We start from the raw sequence: 19,630 nt of genomic DNA, 5'->3' as shown, positions 1-19,630 counted from the left end.
TTTGAGAATATACCTTCATTTTAGAAAAAAGAAAGTTCAGATAAAGTTAATTAGGCTAGGCTGGCAAGCTCTGCTATAATGTATCATTAATTGTATATATTGTATACCCTTGATATCTATAGACAGTAATTACAAACTCAGGCATTTTGATGGCTGCTTGAGTTCTGGAAAACTTCAGTATTCACAGCCTATACTGTTTCAATGCCTGCATTTCTTAGATGTGCACAGACCTTCCTGCTTGCAAAGGAGTTACTGCAGAACTGATGCTTGCATAGCCTTGATCCAATATGAAGTTTTCACTAACTTCAAATCAGCCCCTGTTATTGTACAGGTTTGTGTACTGCAGTCATTCCTTCAAACTGTAAATAGCCGTTACTGGGAAGCAGACATATCTATATGCTAGAGGAATGGGCTCAAGGTTATGGGGTTAACAGGTAGTGACTGGAAAACTGAACATTCTTAGAAATTTTTAAAAAGCAAGGAATTCAGTACTGAATTCCAGTCTTTACTATATAAAATGCAAGCTTCTTTCCATTTCCCCAAACCAGCTACATCATCCTTCCCATTTCCACATAGGCTTCTCCCATTCTTCTACACCAGCTTCTCCCTCCTTTTTGTCTTCAACCAACTCCAGACTTCACATCCATGCCTTCTGTAGCGACACATGGAAATTAGGAGCATTCAGAATCACAGGACTTGTAAAGCATGAAGCTAATAACTGCTTGTTGGAGGGGAGCCGGTATAGAACCCCCATTCTATGCATGAAGCCAACCAGTTTCAAAATACTGCTAAACTGTACAAATATATTTCATCTCTAATGTCACCTGCAACCATCTGGACCAAGTCATAGCATGGTCTGCCCCCGATGTAGTTTACTCCATTTCTTAGGATGCAGGAGATTGAAGGGTTGCATGAAGGCCTGGTCTTAACTACTATACAGGCAGAAATTAAAGCTGTGTTCAGTGGGCCTGTTATGAGGGTAGCTTAACAAGTTTCCTTGGAAATGGCTATAATATACTGAGTGGGGAGGATAAGTTTAGTGTTTGCCACAATATTCTTATTTCTTTGGCATTGGGCAGTGTTTTTTTGGAAGCCATTCATGTATAACAATGGTGAAAAAGCAACATATATAAGATCCAGCACTATTTTTCACACCAGTTCCCAGAGAGCTTACATTAGGACAAACATTAGTGAGCATATCATATCATCACTATAAATAATGACTATCGCTTTTAAATTTCTTTATTACGTTTATTGTGCCTTCTCCTCCTCCAATGAGTTCTGACTGCAGCAGAGAAAAGTGGAGTGGAAAGCACAATGCAGCTTTAGTGAAATATATTCCAGCTCCTTTTAAAAATATTTCCTTAGTCATTGCTTCGAGGAAGCAAATTGAAAAACTATGTATTTTGCAATATATCTAGACCAAGATGTCAGATGAGATTTAACAGGCACTGTTAAAGCAAAGTAAATTTTGCTTGCAGATTGCAGTCTGCAAATCTCAGAAAAGTGATCTGGGTATCATTCTGAAGAGCCCAAACAGATCTGTTCCATGAGCAGAGGAAACTAAAAAAGGAGCATAATTTTAGGCTGTACAAACATGGGGAATATTATATGGGAAGTGTGATTATGCCATTATAGTAATCAATGGTACATTTTCACCTTAAATGGTGTGCAATTTTGTTCACCTCACCTTTAACAACCAGAAAAAATTGGAATCCCTTTCTTGCCCTTCTCCTAATGTGCTTAAATTAAGGACTAGGACAATTTTCTTTGTAAAGAAGAGAGTTATTGTGATGACTGAAGAGAAGAAAGTAGAAATGATACCTATATTTATACTTTCCCACACTACGTGAACAATGAAGTACAGGCAGTCCCCGGGTTACATGGATCCGACTTACATCAGATCCCTACTTACAAACGGGGTGAGGCAACCCTGCACTAGCTGCTTCCCCCCAGCAGACCAGGGAGACGCGAAGCTAGCGCCCCCCCAACAGACCAGGAGACGCGGAGCGGCTTTTCTCAACAGACACCTCAACTTGAGAATAAAGGACTGAGGAAAGTGAGGTGTGGGAGAATAAAACTGAGCTCTGGAGAAATGTTTGGCTAGAGTTTCCCCTACAATATGTACCAGTTCCGACTTACATACAAATTCAACTTAAGAACAAACCTACAGTCCCTATCTTGTACGTAACCTGGGGACTGCCTGTATGTGATTTCAATAAAGGCAACACATTTTAAAAGGAAATGAATATTTATTCCATATGCACTTTTAAAAATGTCCAGTCATAGCATCATTTTAGCCAATTCATCCACTTCATCAAATGCAGATGCAAAAGTATTTTGTGAATGGAAAACTCAGTACTTAACAAAAGGAATCTGTAGATTCTGATAAAGTATGGATTTTGATAAATGGATATTGCATAAAATGAAACATGCTACAAACCTCTTCCTGTTTAAAAGGCCTGGTTCCTAATGGGGTCAACCAATTAAAAAAAAAAAAAAGAGCTTGCAGTGGGCATCTTAGAAAAAACAAAGATTTATGAGCCAAACTAGACTAGTAGGAGATACTAGAAATTGTTCCCTCATTAAAAGCAAATTTTGCAAAAGTGTCCCATTAAAATCATGCGGCTCTCTTTCAAATCAAAGGGCATCCTAGGAAACAAGTGCAACTATGGTTTACTTTAAGGCACTTTAAACAAAAGAAAAGTTTCTCACTTAGTACTGAGCAAGTGAACTGAGGATTTGATTTCCTTCTCTCTCGCAGCCTCTAGACTTTTTAGCAAAGCCTACAGGAGAGACCGGGATTGAATGCACAGAAAACAGTTTGACTTATAGGGTTGCCATGTGTCTGGTTTTTACCTGGACAGTCCGTTATTTCTGGCCCCTTTCCATTAAAAACCACAGAAAATACTGGACACTGGACATGTAAAGTTCTTCCCCTGCCGCATCTTGTGAGGGCAGGGTGAGTGAGGAGACATTTAAAGGCGCAGCAATTTTTTTTTTTTTTTTTGCTCAACCAATTTTTTTCCTGCCATTTTTGGGATTTTTTGTGAAAGTATCTGGCAGCCCTATTGACATTGCACAGGGTTTGTTTTATGTACTACTTGCTGTTCATAATGGGGGAAAAAAATCTTAAGAAAGCTCTTTGCTTCTGTTTCAACCATGTGTTCTTGTTTGTGCAAATTATAAATGGAAGAATTTTGGAGCATCTAGATCAAGTTGAATGCCTAAAAAGCTCTTGCTTCCGTGCAAGGGATGATCTTTGGAAAAGGCTGCCAATTGAAGTATAGTGAGTTATATTCACTATATTCTAGTGATAACAACTAACTAACAAGTTCTAATTCTGTCATCCTTCCTTGGGAAACTTGAGTCATTAGGAGTTTGTGATCCAGCTCATGGTAGTCAATGGAATGACTTCATCCGAAACTGGACAGGGACCTATCTTTTAATCATTAGCTCAACTAAATTATAGGAATAAAAGATAAGATTTATTAAATAATTACAGCATTATTTGCCTTTCTGGATTTAAGGCAAAAATTTAACTGTCAGTTGCTATATTGTTGTTTAACAAGATTTTTGGATGTACAAGGCATGCTTAATTTATTTATAGCCATTATCCAGTAGAAAATAAGAAGTGATCCATATCAATCTAAATCATTATATTCATTTGAATAAGACTGAGCAAAGCTAGTAGTCCCTTGCAATCAGCCACTGTAATCATTATACACAGTCTTTGAAGTAGTCAAGAGTCATTTAATTAATTTTAAAGGACATTAACCTTTAGCCAACAGCATGCAATTTTAATCACCCAGAAAGGTAATGTTATAGGAAATACAGCTTCTCATTTAGAGACAATGAGGGAACTGTATTCCTACTTTTAAACCTAAATGCACAAAAGTCCTTCTATGTACAATTCTGGTGAATGCAAGTACCTTGGTTTAGCAGTAGAGAATTTTCTAATTACTGTATTTGACAAGTGCATGTCTTATACACGTACTGTAAACTATAACATCAATTTGTTGTTTTCAAGTATTGAAAACATGGCTATGAATTTTGCTGGGTGTCATGTAAATATACTGTGCACCAGATCTGTGCATATGCAATATCTTTCAAGCCTAAAAACATGACTAACAATTCAGTCTAAATATAAAAAAGCAGGTGCCTAATTAGAACTGGTCTGAAGATGTCCATCGTTCCCTTGTGCTACCTACCCACACAAAACACATCATGTTCTCCACTCTTGCTGAACTGTGATGGTGTGTCATGGGAGACAATCCATCATGTAGGTTTACCCTATAAATACAGAGCAGTGACACTGCCAAATTGAAATCTTTGGTTTTCAGCCTAGAGTTTTTGGTTTACAGGTGTTTGGTATGTCAACAACTTGAAATATTCTGTGAAAATCAGGCACTTCTCAAAAGGGTCTCATTAGTTGAAATTACATGAGGGGAGGGGGGAAGTGTCACTGGAGAATTTTTTGCCAATCCTAAACCTAATTTCTTTATCTATTCATTTTGTAGCTTAGAGTAGTTACTGATTGAACTCTGAGTAAACGTCATCTACTTTTTTCTTGAGCTATGAAAATGTCCCCCTTTTTAATGCTAGTTCAGTTCATATTTAAACCTGACATTAAAAGTCACTATATATTGTCATTTGAAAGAGGAGTCCCATATTTAAGCATTCACGTCACAGACACACACAGTATAGAGGACCCTCAAAGTGAAATGCAGGTTTTTCAAATGTCCATTCCCACAAACCTGTCACTTTCAGTCAGTACCAGGTGGCTGCAACCATCTTATCAAGATCACAAAAGACCAGGGCACATTAAGAAGTGACAGCACTGTCTGGTTGTGTCCAGACCATGGTCTGCAAAGGATGCCTCTATGGATTTCATATCTCCCTGCTCTTGCTGGGGTGAAACTAACCCTGTGGCTGAACATGGTACAGTACTACTCTCACGCAAGTTCTGAGCTAATCATTAGAGAGTGTATTTTGCTTGCACTCGAAGCATCTGGAATTATTCAGAGCAATAATTTGCCACCACTGTCTTCAGCTGTACAGATTAGATTAGCTAACTTTACCGTACCGGTCATCTGCTGAAGATACAGGTTTGTAGGATCCCTTAAATTGTAAACTTCTCAGGGCAGGGACCATCTCTGTACTGTGTGTTTGCACAAGAGGGCTGGGGCTTCTAGTTCTACTGTTATTTGAATTACACTAACGTGGCCTTAGTTACTTCGCTTGTAAATGTCATTACTAAGGCACCTGCCGGACTTCAGGAAATGTATTAGACATACTGCATCTCCTCCTAATGATACTGTGCCTGTGTCATGAAATACAAAGTGAAAATCAGAAGGTAAAAAAAGCACATTATACATTGCCTAACTAGACTAGCAATCTTCAACATGTTCCTTTTAACAGATTACAAGTGTTGCCATTGACTAACCCATTGAAGATGAATTTTAACTTTGTAAGTCAGATTTCCACTTGTTAGAGTGTTGACCATGTCAATAACTTGATAAACAAATGTAAATTGTCCTTACTGACATCTTATTAGCTTCATAAAAAAACCATTTAAAAAAAACCCCACAGGCAAATATTAAGTTACTCGCAGAGGGCCTTCCTACTTTGTCCAGTTAAGAGTCAGCCAGTGCAATGACATTTCTTAACACATCAAGGGCCAAGCCATTCGAAGTGAAAACTAAGCTACTCTTAAAAATACTCAGTTATTTCCATTACACTCACCTGTTGCCGAATTTCTTCTTCCATTTTTACTGGGGACCCCAACTCTGCAACTTGTTTAACACCTTCACTGGCATATCCTCCGTATTCCCAAAGAACATAATTCTTAGAGTGAGAACCACCAATGATGGCTGACCAATGATTAGCTCGTCCTTTAAAATAATAAAAAAGAGAATTGATTAAAATGGAATAGGCACATTGACTTTCAGACTGCCAAGAGATACTGTAGAAGGTGAAGACAGGCCCTACTACCATCCTCTGGGCCAGAGCACATTACTCTGGGCCAGAGCAATGCAAAGTACTACACTTAAGAAGGCACAATTTATTTCACACATACAGAATGGGAAGCGACTGTCTAGGAAGGAATAGAGCAGAAAGGGATCTAAGGGTTATAGAGGACCACACGCTAAATATGAGTCAGTGTGACAGTGTTTGCACTGTGGGGAAAAAAAACTCCATGATTCTGGGATACATTCACAGGAGTGCTGTGCGAATGACTTTAGAAGTCATTCTTCCACTCTACTCTGTGCTGAATAGGCCTCAATTGGAATAGCATGACCAGCTCTGGGCACCACATTTCAAGAAATATGTGGAGACATTGAAGTGGTCCCAAAGAGCAAAAAAAAAAAAAAAAAAAAAGTGACTCAAGCTCTAGAAGACATGAGCTATGAGGAAAGACTGAAAGAACTGGGCTTGTTTAGTTTGGATAGAAGAAGACTGAGAGGGGACATGAGAGAAGTTTTCAAGTCCCTTAAAAGCTGTTACAAGGAGAAGGGAGAAAAATTGTTCTCTCTGATGCTAGGACAAGAAGCAATGGGCTTAAACTTCAGCAAGGGAGGTTTAGGTTGAACATTAGGAAAAACTTCCTAACTGCCAGGGTTGTTAAACACTAAGGGTATGTCTACACTACCCTCCTAGTTCGATCTAGGAGGGTAATGTAGGCATACCGCACTTGCAAATGAAGCCCGGGATTTGAATTTCCCGGGCTTCATTTGCATAAGCGGGGAGCCGCTATTTTTAAAACCCCGCTGGTTCGAACCTCGTGCAGCACGGCTACACGGGGCACAAACTAGGTAGTTCGAACTAGGCTTCCTAGTTTGAACTACCGTTACTCCTCGTGACATACCCTATCACTGGAGATGTGTAAGAGTGGGTTAGACTGACATCTGTCTGGGATGATCTAGACAGTACTTGGTCCTGCCATGAGAGCAGGAGATTGGACTTGATGACCTCTTGAGGTCCCTTCCAGTTCAAATATTCTAGGATATTATGCCCTCTCCTATTATAGTGAAATTCTGCTTGAAGCATCCAATTCTGCCAAGGCTTATTTAATGGGGACTGAAAATATTCAGCGCACAATCCATGACAAAGAAATATTTAAGTTATCTTATTAAAGTGGAATAGGTTAGGAGCGTTCAAGAACTGTGAAATACATAAGTGGAGAAGCAGTCCATATCCCAGCTGGACAGACACACACACCAATGCTGGCCAATTGGTATGAGCCTTTACTTTAACATTCCCCCCGGTAAACATAGCTGTACCTGCCAGCAATTCTGTGATTAAGCAAAACAAAAATCAGTATTCAGGGTACATTCTCCTTGACTTGAGTTGCTTTAGGCATTGGAACAGGAGACATCTGAAGCAGGCCAGCATGGTCCTGAGGTGTGCTGTCCTCTGTTCCTTCTGCTGGCTCTTAGAAGAATCCTTCCCTGTACCAGAGGACTTTAAACTGGCAAGTGGGCAATCATTTTTGCAGGGGTCCCCTTCACGAATTTTGGTACCTAGTCTTGGTCTAGCTCTGGACCACCCCGGAAGGAGCAGGGTGTTGGACAGAGAGTTGGGGCTGGTGGCTACAGAGAGACAGCGTGGAAGAGACACTCTGTACATGAGAGACAGACTGACACCGATTGAGTGTGCATGGCAGTGTGGGTGGGATAGTGACCGTGTGTGTGGCACAGACCGGGGTTGTGAGGCAGTGCCAGAGCATGTGCTGGGGACGTTTCTGAGAGAAGCCACGCTGTGGCTCCAAGACAGGGAACGCTGCCCTGCTTTGTTGTGTTTCCAGTCCCCTGAATCACTGACAATCCAGGCTTTAGATTGGAGCAGTTCTCTGCAGAGCAGGGGTTGGGGAGAGGGGGACAAGCAGCAGATGAGGTGTTGGGGAGGAGCACCCCCAGACTTCAGCACTCCTCTCAACCCTCTCCCACCCACCCGCTCTGCAGAGAGAATCCTGGGGGCAGCCAGGCTGCAGGATGGAGCAAGCTGTGGGGAGTGTGTCTGTGGTGGGGAGGGGCAGCTGAGCACAGGCTGCAGGCTGTAAGTATGCACACTCTGCTAATCAGCTGGGCTGGCCAGAGAGAAACGCTTGGCAGGCCGGATTTGGCCCCTGGGCCTGGTTTTGCCCACTTCCACTTTAAACTAAACTTCCCGCTTTGCGGGATTTTACTTATGATGTCTCTTACACAGAGATGAAAGTAGGGGTGTGCCCCCCCCCATCCCACAGCTCTTACAAGAGCTGGCTGCACTGCACCAAAATAATCAGCAAGGGACCTAGAGGAGCTGTCTAATGAGCAAGTAAGGAGCTGTTTATGGGGGAGGGGGGAGTCTCACGCTGCTGCTGGTCCCCCCACCAGAAGCAGTGGCCCCACCGTCCTTGTGGGCAGGTAAAGTTACCTGCCCCAGCCTCCCCCTCCCCACAAGGATGCCAGATCAAAGGAGGATGTGAGGCAGCTAAGTGCTCCTGCTCCAATGTTTCCCTTCCCTGACCTATTCCCACAACTGTTCTCCCTTATCCCCCTTTCCTCATGGCGGCCCCAGTCCCTCCCCACAGCTTCCTCTGCTCCCTAACTTCACCTCTCCTCCCCGCAAGAGTTGGCATGTGTCATTTCTTTTAAAAGTTGTTTTAGGGCTTTCTGAATATTCTGCTGTGCTCAGGTTATGTTTCCCTGAACACAAAACGCCTTTAGCAGAGGTGGACAGTAAGCACATGTCTTTGTGCTTCCAATTTCCACTCACAATAGGGCTGGAATTCACGGTGCCTAGGTGAGGAGCAGGTTGAGCAGACACAACAATGTTCCACAGCAGCGATTCTCAACCCATTTACCACTGTGAGCCACATCTCCATGCAGCTCTCTGTGCGTTATATGGCCTGAGGGTGTTACATGCGCTGCAGCTGGGTGCTGACTGGGCCGTAAGCCGACTGTCGTCTGCAGGTTGAGAACCACTTCCCCAGAGCCACACACCTGCTGTCAGCCCTCTTGGGCTCTGTCTCTGCACATGCTCACTGAACCCTCACGCTAACCCTTTCATTGTAGATCTCACATTCACAACGTTTTACATTGCAAACCCTCTTCAGGCCAGAAGTGAACTGACAAGTAAAAACTCAAACCTGACGTGATGTAACTGTACTGTCTGGGCCTCACCCACAGATGGTAAAAGCGGATCCTCTTGCTGAAGTAAAGTAGTTTTGTAGTCAATGTATAAACAGAGATCAGAACCATCCCCACCTCCCTGACGAGATCAGTCTGTTGTCAGGTGCACAATTTATAGTAGAAAGTAATTTAAAAAATGCCTACTAAGAATAGTAGGATAGGATAGTACCTGTAAGAATTGTAAGTTACTTTCACACCTGCTCTTACACCAAGAGAAACTTTCCCTTTAATCCCCAAGCTTGTTCTCCTTGAGCCCACAATCCCTCAGCCCTCCTTTCAGGATTGTGCTCCCTCATAGCAGAAGAAAAGTTTCTGGGTAAGGTAAGGTAGAAGAATTTCCCAGACAGGGGCCAGCAGTGGAGCTGGTGGGCTCCTAACACGGACCATCCTTTGGGTCCACCCACCTCCAGCTGTGCAGCTCCAAGGCAAAAGTGCACCCTGGTAGAAGGTGCTTCCCAATCCCTTTGCCTTCCATAGGATCAGCCAGCAGCTACTAGTGACGTGCATTTCCCAGGCAGCCACCATTGATTATTAAGCTAAAGAAGAATTAGACCTTCGGTTTTTGCTTTCATCCTTATAAAGGCAAACATTGTAGCAACACAAAGATCAGATTTGCACTGCCAGGGACCTAGGTCCATCCGCACTGCAGCTGCGCACCTAACACACCAAGGTGGTTGTTAGAATCTGCAAACACAAGCGCTATATTAGCAAGTGCACTTCAATAATGAAATGCCAGTTGGCTTTTGGTTCACATAACTAAAGTGACTATACATTCAGATTAAAAGAGCAGTACCATATGCAATATTTACACATGGGCTCAGCTCCCAAACAGTTTGAAAACCCTTCCTGAAAGCTATTTCTGTTTAGCTTCATATAGGGTTGCCAAATGGTTTCAACAAAAATACCAGACACTTACATCACAATCAACATTACATCTTAATTAGAAAATACTGGACACTTATATTTTCTCAATTTTTCCCAAACGCAAAGCTCAAATACTGGACTGTCTGGTTCAAAACTGGACACCTGGCAACCCCAGAGCTCTTCTATTGCTTCCCTGGGAGATAAGACATTCAGTCCAAAACAGTCAGAGTTTCTTCTTCACAGCACTCACTAGACTTTACCATCCACACTGCCCAGTCCCATAGTCCTGCAGGAACTTTTTATATTCCCCCTCTCCCTGCAATATCCCCCATTTGTTGTGGTTGCCATTTGATCTTTGTAGGGAATTGCCTGATTCCCCTCAGGTGGGGCTGATTCTAGATTCAGGCTTGGCTTAGTCCCACGCTCTCCAGCCTCAGGGCATTTATTAAGAGAGATACAAGTATAATTCAATTAAATCTAGGGACTGACCTCTCCAAGTGCAGACTGTTGGTAAAAATTTCTTCTCAAATTTCAGTACAAAATGGATAAATAGACAACAGAATGGCAAAATTAGTGTGGGCATTAGACAACCAAGTGTAGGGATTCGATTATCAAACAGGTTATGGAATTTGGCTCTGAAAACTGAAGCTGCAGAAGAACATCTTGTTAAGGATATCCAGTTGAGGGAAGCAGAGTGAAAAACCTCACCAGCTGAAAAAGGAACAGTCTACTGACTGTTCCATAGAAAGTAATTACACTAGATAACAACTTGGAAGCATTTACTTCGGCTCATCAGGGCCATCCTAACAGTGGGCTGCAAATTTTTTCATGAGAAATCACGATAAAAAGGAGAATCCTGGTATTCTAACACTTTCTCTCTCTCTGCTTCTGCACATGTGCATTGCTTAGATGGCACTGGCGTTTCAAAGGTTTTCTCTGTGTTGACACAGTCATAAGAATGGGGCAAAGAAGCACATTTGAATCACCTACATTTATCTAAGTTTGCATGTTTTCATTTCTGATGCAGGAGTGGGCATTAAGAGGCCCACAAGCTGGATGTGGAAGGCCAGGGTTTGACCTGGCAGGCTTCCTGATGCTTTATTTACCTGTGTATCTGGCGGCCCGCCAGAGGCTAACCCTGATAAAAAGTGTCCAGCCTGTGGGTCACTTATGGCCAATCACTGTTCTTATAGCTCTAGAGCGGAGGCAGAGAACCTAAGTCCTGCGTCCCCAGCTTTCCTGGATTCAGCCCCTGGGGCTTAGGGCTCCCTACCCTGTGGGCCATGTTAGTGAGGGTTTGGTTGCTTCTCACTTATGTGCAGCCCCCAACTGTTTTTTCTGAAGGTCAGCAGCCCCTGACCCAAAAAAGTTTCCTCACCCCTGTTCTAAAGAGCCATGGAAGTCTCCCAGAGTCAGGAATGAAGGGCAAAGCGAATTTAGGGGTTCTGTCCTGATTTGTTATCTTTGTGAGGGGGCAAAGGGACTCAAATTAGAAGGTCAGAGGCTACATCTAGACTACAAGCCTCTTTCGAAAGAGAGCATCTAGACTACAATCACTTCTTTAAAATAAACAAGGCAATTGCACAAAAAGCAATTAAAAGGACAACAACAAAAAAACAGAAAAAAAAGGAAAGTTAGAGAAAGTACCATAGGAAAATAAGTAAAGAGGCTAAAACATCAAAGGTTAGCAGATTAGGACAATAAATGGAATAACCACAATCTAGAGAAGTGATTATTCCCTTTTATTCGGCACTGGTGAGGCCACACCTGGAGTACTGTGTCCAGTTCTGGGCTCCCCAGTATAGAAAGGATGTGGACACACTGGAGAGGGTCCAGTGGAGAGCAACCAAAATGATTAGGAGGCTGGAGCACATGACCTATCAGGAGAGGCTGAGGAATTTGGGTTTACTTACTCTGCAGAAGAGAAGAGGGAGGGGGGATTTAATAGCAGCCTTCAACTTCCTGAGGGGAGGTTCCAAAGACGATGGAGAGAGGCTGTTCTCAGTAGTGAGGGATGGCAGAACAAGGAGCAATGGTCTCAAGTTGCAGTGGGAGAGGTCTACGTTGGATATTAGGAAAAACTATTTCATCAGGAGGGTGGTGAGGCACTGAAATGAGTTACTGAGGCAGGGGGTGGAAACTCCATCCATAGAGGTTTCTACGTCTCGGCTTGACAAAGCCCTGACTGCGATGATTTGTTTGGGATTGGTCCTACTTTGGGCAGGGGGCTGGACTCGATGACCTTCTGAGGTCTCTTCCAGCCCTAGGATTCTATGATTCTACGAAATGGAATACAAAGCAAGAGCAATTCTACAGCAGAGCTCATTGCACCAGACTGAGGGGTACAAAGATTTCATGAAGAAAAATACAGAACCCCGAGCAGAAATATTCCTCAGCCTTAATAACGGTGAAAATCAGGATATAGAAATCCACAAAGGGAAAAAAACCTAATAGAATCATGAGAATTGGAAGAGTGAGATGAAGATAAGGATAGGATATTAGATATTAAATGAGGAAAATTTGAAAAGGTATAGCTAAGAGCAAATTTTGCACCAGGTAAGGATGGCATATGTAACAAAATGCTAATACACCCGACTGAAGAGGATTTGAAAAGACTGCTAATGTGGTAGAGCAGCATATGGAGAAAAAGTGAGCTACCAATGCAGTGGAACCATGCGATGGAGGCCCAGTATAACAACAGGTGAGCAGAGAACAAAGACCTCAGTGTGTCCAGGCCAGCCACCCTTACATCATGTCTGAGTAAAGCCATGCAAGAAACAAAGACTGAAAGAGGAACAACTACAATGTGCAAAGTGGGCTTAGGAGGGGGAGGCATGTAGTTGACCATTTAATAAGAGTGAAGATGAAAGCACAAAAATATAGGATAAATAAAGAATATACAGGTTTCCTAGATATTTAAAAATCATAAGATACGTTGCATAAAATAGCATCCATGGGCATCAAAGAAAGACTACAGAGGCAGATAAAGGATTTTTAAAGTAAAATAACTATGCAGTCAGAATAGCGAAAGCCTACCCTACAATCACAACTGACACTTCACAGGAGAATGTCACCAGTCCTATCTTATTAAACAAGAAAGGTAAATGATTTCCCCCAAAAGAATGTGTGCTGAAATAGGCATATCCAAGTTTGCAGATGATCATGGCGAATGGGCTCAAAACAGAAATCAGGAAATAGCAGAGAAACAAATCAACAAAGCATTTAGGAAAAGTATGCACTGGGGAAACACGGGGCTTTAAATTGTCAATTCTCAAACCTAAAAGAAAAATTAAAAAATATGAGGAAATTCTCTCTATATGGCAACAAATAGGTATATTTAAAAGCTATATATTCTTCAGTGTGACATTTGATGGCAAACTAACATGTAAGGCTCACATTGAAAATATTGTAGATAAATGTAAAAATAAATTCAATACACTTAAAAGTACCTGAATCACTACAGCAGTGACACAACAACAGCAATGCTTTATAGAACATTAATATCACCAGCCAGTGTTCCCTCTGAGCTGTGCAGCAGCACGGCCCCACAGCTGCTTAATGGGCCCTGCGCAGCCAGGGACTCAGGACTCGCACATGGAGCAGCCCGGCGGGTGGAGGGGCATTTCTTCCTCAGCAACAGTAGCAGCTCCCTCCTGAGGACAGAGTGGCGAGTCTCTCCCAGTCAGTACTGAGTCTTAAGCCCCTGGCTGGGGGGCTCATTAAACAGCTCTGGGACTGTGCTGCCACGCAGCTTAGAGGGAACGCTGACACTGAATGCTGGTGCCAAATGCTTACTTGGATGCTACACTCCACGGAGCCCAGGCATTAGGCATTGCACATGGTGAATCCTTTACAGCTTCTTTCTGTGTAATGTGGAGAGCTGCTGGTGCCATGCCTGTGGCGTTAAGAACTATATTATTAGACTTAACCTCTGGGTAAAAGTCAACAGGGAAAATTCAAACACTAAACAAATATGTGAAGAAAACTGGGAATTCAGTGGAAAACCCGGGGAGGGGAATCCTCAGTGCCTATATTAATAAAGGAATGAAAACAAAAAAATAAATATAAGAAATTAGCATATCTATAGCCATGAGATCACACATAACAGGTGGCAAATTGTGCCTTCCAACGTAACATAAATATGGAATTGTATAAATGAAATTAAAAGGGGAAAAGGAGAGGGAAATGGGTTAATTACAGCAAATCCATAAGTATGTGATAAATGGTTGAAGCACTGCTCAATATTTATGGATGAGTTTAAAGATAAGAAAATCAGGAGAGTGGGGACGACATTGAATGGAATGTCACATGGAATAAAGAAATCCACTACATTATCAAATGTAGCTGTTTCATGGCCAAACTAGCAGTGATAATGTTATTATGATGATGAATGCTGTTGTCGTCTTGTCAGATTACCAGCTGACAATTAAAAATGGGAATACAGATAGCAAAAATGACTTAATTAATGAAATATTATTACAAACAGCAAAACTGGAATACACTGGAGTAAACACTGAAATACCATGGATCCCAGCACATGCTGGGATAGCAAGAAATGACATGGCAGACAATGTAGCTAAATACCATAAATGTGAAAAAAATTGACAGAGATCCTAAGTAAATATGAGTTTTAAAATCTAATGATCAGAGAAAGGAATTGCAGGAAGTATGTATCATAGGTCAGGACCAGTGTCAGTGTTACTTCTGAGCTGCCCTGCAGTACAGCTTCACAGGTGATTAACCAGCCCCGCCGGGTCAGAGGCTCGGGGTTTGGTGCAGGGAATGGACTGACTGGGCGAGGCTCATCAATCACCTGTGAAACTAAAGCTACCATGCAGTTTAGAGGGAATACTGGTCAGGACAGTGATGTAGTGTGGCATCCTGACAGGTCTCCTGATCTGTCAGATGATAAACGTTTGGCTCTGTGCGTTTTTGAAGGCTCCCTCAGTATATCGTGCCAGCTCTGTGCAGGCAGCCAGCATGATAGACTTCACCAGAGCCCCCAAAGACCCAGACTCAGATAAGATACGAAGTCAGGTTTATTGTCGAAGAAAGTACATTAATTGTTGTTGGCAGCCCAATGGCCTTTGGTCAAAAAGGCAAATAGGAGGCCAGGAATTATTGGCCCAATGGTCAAAAAGGCAAATAGGATGCTAGGAATTATTAAGAAAGGGATAGAAAATAAGACCCAGAATATCTTACTGCCCCTTTATAAAACTATGGGACGCCCACATCTTGAATACTGTGTACAGATGTGGTCTCCTCACCTCAAAAAAGGTATTTTGGCCTTGGAAAGGGTTCAGAAAAGGGCAACTAAAATGATTAGGGGTTTGGAACGGGTCCCATATGAAGAGAGGTTAAAGTGACTGGGACTTTTCAGTTTACAAAAGAGGAGACTGAGGGGGGATATGATAGAGGCATATAAAATCCTGAGTGATGTGGAGAGGGTGGATAAGAAAAGTTATTTATTAGTTCCCATAATAGAAGAACTAGAGGACACCAAATGAAATTAATGGGTAGCAGGTTTAAAACTAATAAAAGAAAGTTCTTCTTCATACAGTGTGTAGTCAACCTGTGGAACTCCTTGCTAGAGGAGGCTGTGAAGGCTAGGACTTTAAGGGTATGTCTACACTACCACCCTAGTTCGAACTAGGGTGGTTAATGTAGGCAACCGAAGTTGCAAATGAAGCCCGGGATTTAAATATCCCGGGCTTCATTTGCATCTTACCGGGTGCCGCCATTTTTAAAGCCCCGGTAGTTTGGACTCCGTGCCTGCAGCTACATGCGGCACGGAGTAGGTAGTTTGGATTAGGCTCTCTAATCCGAACTACCGGTACACCTCATGGAGGTGTAGCCGCGGGCACAGAGTCCGAACTACCGGGGCTTTAAAAATGGTGGCGCCCGGTAAGATGCAAATGAAGCCTGGGATATTTAAATCCCAGGCTTCATTTGCAACTTCGGTTGCCTACATTAACCACCCTAGTTCGAATTAGGGTGGTAGTGTAGACATACCCTAACAGAGTTTAAAGAGAAGCGAGATAATTTCATGGAGGTTAGGTCCATAAAAGGCTATTAGCCAGGGGATAGAAATGGTGTCCCTGGCCTCTGTTTGTCAGAGGCTGGAGAAGGATGGCAGGAGACAAATCGCTTGATCATGGTCTTCGGTCCACCCCCTCTGGGGCACCTGGTGCTGGCCACTGTTGGCAGACAGGCTACTGGGCTACATGGACCTTTGGTCTGACCCAGTACGGCCGTTCTTATGTTCTTATGAGCACCTGTGTGTTTGTACCTATGGCAATGGACACAGCTTAATTAATAGTATGGATTTTACTAACATACCCTAAGCCATCCAAAGGGCCATTTATAGACAGAGATAAACAATCTATGATACCCACTGTATGTATCATCTTAATCACTAATTACATGTTTGGTGCCTCCCCTTTTACTTTCCTCCAAAATATTTACTGCCCGTTGTTCTGCTTTCACTCTTGTTGTTTCCAGCTATTTTATCATGTACTCAGCTGGGTGTCCCTGGACTGTCCTGGTGGCCTGTATTTACAGACTTCTTGTGCTTCTATCCATGCTAGCAGTTCTAGTGCCGAGAGACACTGACTTGCAGGCAAACATTTGCTTTTGACACGGCCTGTCTGCTACTCACGGTATAATTCTTGCTCACTTTGGTTCCAGCACCAGACCGCTGCTTCAGGCTCTTTCTTTCTCAAACTTTCCCCCACTTTTTGTCATTTTCTGGGGAAGATGTTTACCCATAGTCCCAGAAAAGCGTAACACGTGGACTGAAGGTTACCCAGTGGGCTAAAAACTGCTATGTGGACATCTTATGTTACCATTCACACATTCATGCCCCATCTAACCCTTAGTTTGCACATTCCCTCATAAGAGCGATAACACAATCAGCAAATAAAATCTAAGTTTCTTATGGTGGGCCTGGGGAATGTTAGGCCTGGGAATTTGGATGAGGAATGTAGTTTTATGATTGAACCTTGGAGCACTGCCAAATAAGAAATATATATGGATAATGTGGATACAGTGTATATATTTGTAGTGTATGTGTACATATAGGTATGTATATCTATTATACCACCTTATACCCAAGCATTTTTTTAAAAATTTATTTATTGTATCTATCTATAAATATTGTGATGTGGTAGTTTGGCCCTTTTAAATTTAGTGCCACAGATAGGAACACACTTTTATTAGGACTGTTACAGTTGCCATTATTGGTTATAGACTCAGGGTACGTCTAGACTACATGCCTCTATTGCCAAAGGCATGTAGATTAGGCTACCAGACATAGGAAAATGAAGCGGCGATTTAAATAATCGCCGCTTCATTTAAATTTACATGGCTGCCGCCCTGAGCCGACAAACAGCTGATTAGCTGTTTGTCGGCTCAGCACGATAGTCTGGACGCGCGGGTGTCGACATCAAAGGTACTTGTCGACCACCCAGGTATGTTGTTGTTGGCTGTAGTTTGAAGGAGTTAAAGGTGAAACACTGAAATTGAAAAAAAGTAATGGAAGAGGAAAAGGAGTAGAAAGAATAAACAGAAAGAAAAATAATCGGAAGAGAACAGAAAAGAGACTGAAATAATAGAAAAACAAACAGCAGTTCAAAATAAGGTGTTAGAAAAAATCCTGAGGAAAATACAACAATTAGAGGAAGAGATTACAACAAAGAGCCCCCGGAGACTTTAGAAAGAAGGCTATAGAGCATCTCAAAATGAACTCTGTTGACCTTTCCTAGTAACTATAAATACAGGCAATATTTCTGAAGGCAACTGACACATCTAAGTGTCAGCATGGCTACACAATCTTCAGCCAGGAGGCAATCTAACGACACTATCAACATAGTCTCCATACTTTGGCCAAGGCAGAGATCTAAGGACTTCAGAGGCTGCTAGAGATGTTTCCACCACAATCTGGAGAGATGTTAAGGTCTAGATATTTTTTTTAATCCAGTGTCTAATAATCACTCCTCTGTCACTCCAAAAGGAGACATTGTGAATCTATCCAATGATGGTCTCTGAATCCCTCATTTTCCTTTACTGGACACACAAATCTAACTCCCAAGTCAAAGTCTGCAGTTCTCCCTGCAGCCCCTGTACCTTAGGCTGTGTCCAGACTCAGGGGTTTTTTCGAAAAAGGTAGCCTTTTTTCGAAAAAACTTCACCTGCGTCTAGACTGTAGCCGCGTTCTTTCGAAATTAAATCGAAAGAATGCGGCTTTTCTTTCGACGGTGGTAAACCTAATTCCATGAGGAAGAACACCTTCTTTCAAAAGTGCTCTTTCAAAAGAAGGCGTTCTTGACAGCAAACAGGCTTTTTAGAAAGAGAGCTTCCAGACTCACTGGGTGCTTTCTTTCGAAAAAGCGGCTTGCTTTTTCGAAATTCCGCGTGCAGTCTAGACGCGCTCTTTCGAAAGAGGCTTGCAGTCTAGACATAGCCTTAGTGAGTGGCACATCCTGCAACTTAGCAGAGAAGATTCTACAGCTGTTCCCACCAGGCATACATTTTTGCGTAGACCAACATGCCTGCAAATTGTTTTAGAAATGCACTGAAAATGTGGTGCCTACAATGTGAGTGCTAGGTGCAGCGGATTAAATTCTCTCTCTCTCTCGCTCTCTCTTTATTTATAAACACTTCCTGAGAGACGACAGAGCGATGTCATCATCTCACTCTGTGTCCCCAGGAGCCCTGACTACGTGACCTCTCTGTGAAATGGGGGCTGGAGTGGCTCCATCCCTGTGTGCCTCCTGGAGCAGTGTCCGCCTGCCTCTGGGCCCCACCCCCAGCCTTCCCGGCCTACACGCCTGACATGCAGCTTGGCTCTGTATGGCCCAGCCTGGCCATAGCACTTGGGGGCCGCACTCTCCTCGGCTTGCCACAAGCTGGATAGGCCTTGCACCCTGGCCACTTCCCCAACTCTCCAGAAGGGCTGCTTTGCACTCCAGGCTCCCGTACAGAAAGGCCGGTCTAGGGGCGGGCTGTGGCACCTGCTGCAGTGGCCAGAGTTGTGGTGCCTGGCCCAGTGGTTCCTGGGCAGGAGGGACATGCAGCTCGATCAATTCGTGGGAGGGGAAGGCTGTGTGTAGGGTGGGAGGAAGGGGATAGGGTATATGTGGGGCTGAGTGATGAGAGAAAGGGGGATGGTAGGGACAAGTGGGATATAGGAATGGAGGCAGGGAGATGGGCAGTATGGAGTGGGGAGGGTTAGGGTAGGATGGGGATGTAGGAATGAAGGAAGGAGGTGGGGGTAGGGATAGTGTGTGGTGGTGAGTGCAGGAATGGAGGCAGGAAGATCAAATTGAAGTACAGGTTGGGGGGGGGAGGGAGAGCCAGAACTGGCCCAGCCTCAGCTCTGTCCAACAGCCGAGGGTGGGGGGGAGGAGAGCCAGGTCTGGCCTTCACCTGGTGGCTGGGCGGGAGGCCGGAACTGCCATGCCTCAGCCCAGCCCACCCTGGTGGCCAAGGGGAGAGCTAGGGCTGCCTACCCCCAAAGACAGGGAGCTTGGCGAGCATAGCGAGCAGGAGGCACCACCCCCTAGTTATTCACAAATGTTCTTTATATTACATAA

The 19,630-nt window shown here is 43.3% G+C and overlaps 1 protein-coding gene across 1 annotated transcript in view; it reads right to left on the bottom strand.

Annotated features, from left to right (window-relative positions):
- The window catches only part of SPON1 (spondin 1), a 378,928-nt gene that overhangs the window by 236,006 nt on the left and 123,292 nt on the right, over positions 1-19,630 (bottom strand). The window contains exon 6 of the mRNA XM_075927822.2: positions 5,746-5,894. Within this exon, the coding sequence (XP_075783937.2) occupies positions 5,746-5,894 (149 nt within the window). The remainder of the gene's footprint in view (positions 1-5,745; positions 5,895-19,630) is intronic.

The sequence above is a fragment of the Pelodiscus sinensis genome, chromosome 5, assembly GCF_052426305.1.
Source record: "Pelodiscus sinensis isolate ZL-2025 chromosome 5, ASM5242630v1, whole genome shotgun sequence".
NCBI lineage: Eukaryota > Metazoa > Chordata > Testudines > Trionychidae > Pelodiscus > Pelodiscus sinensis.
This window is presented reverse-complemented; position numbering and strand designations above follow the sequence as displayed.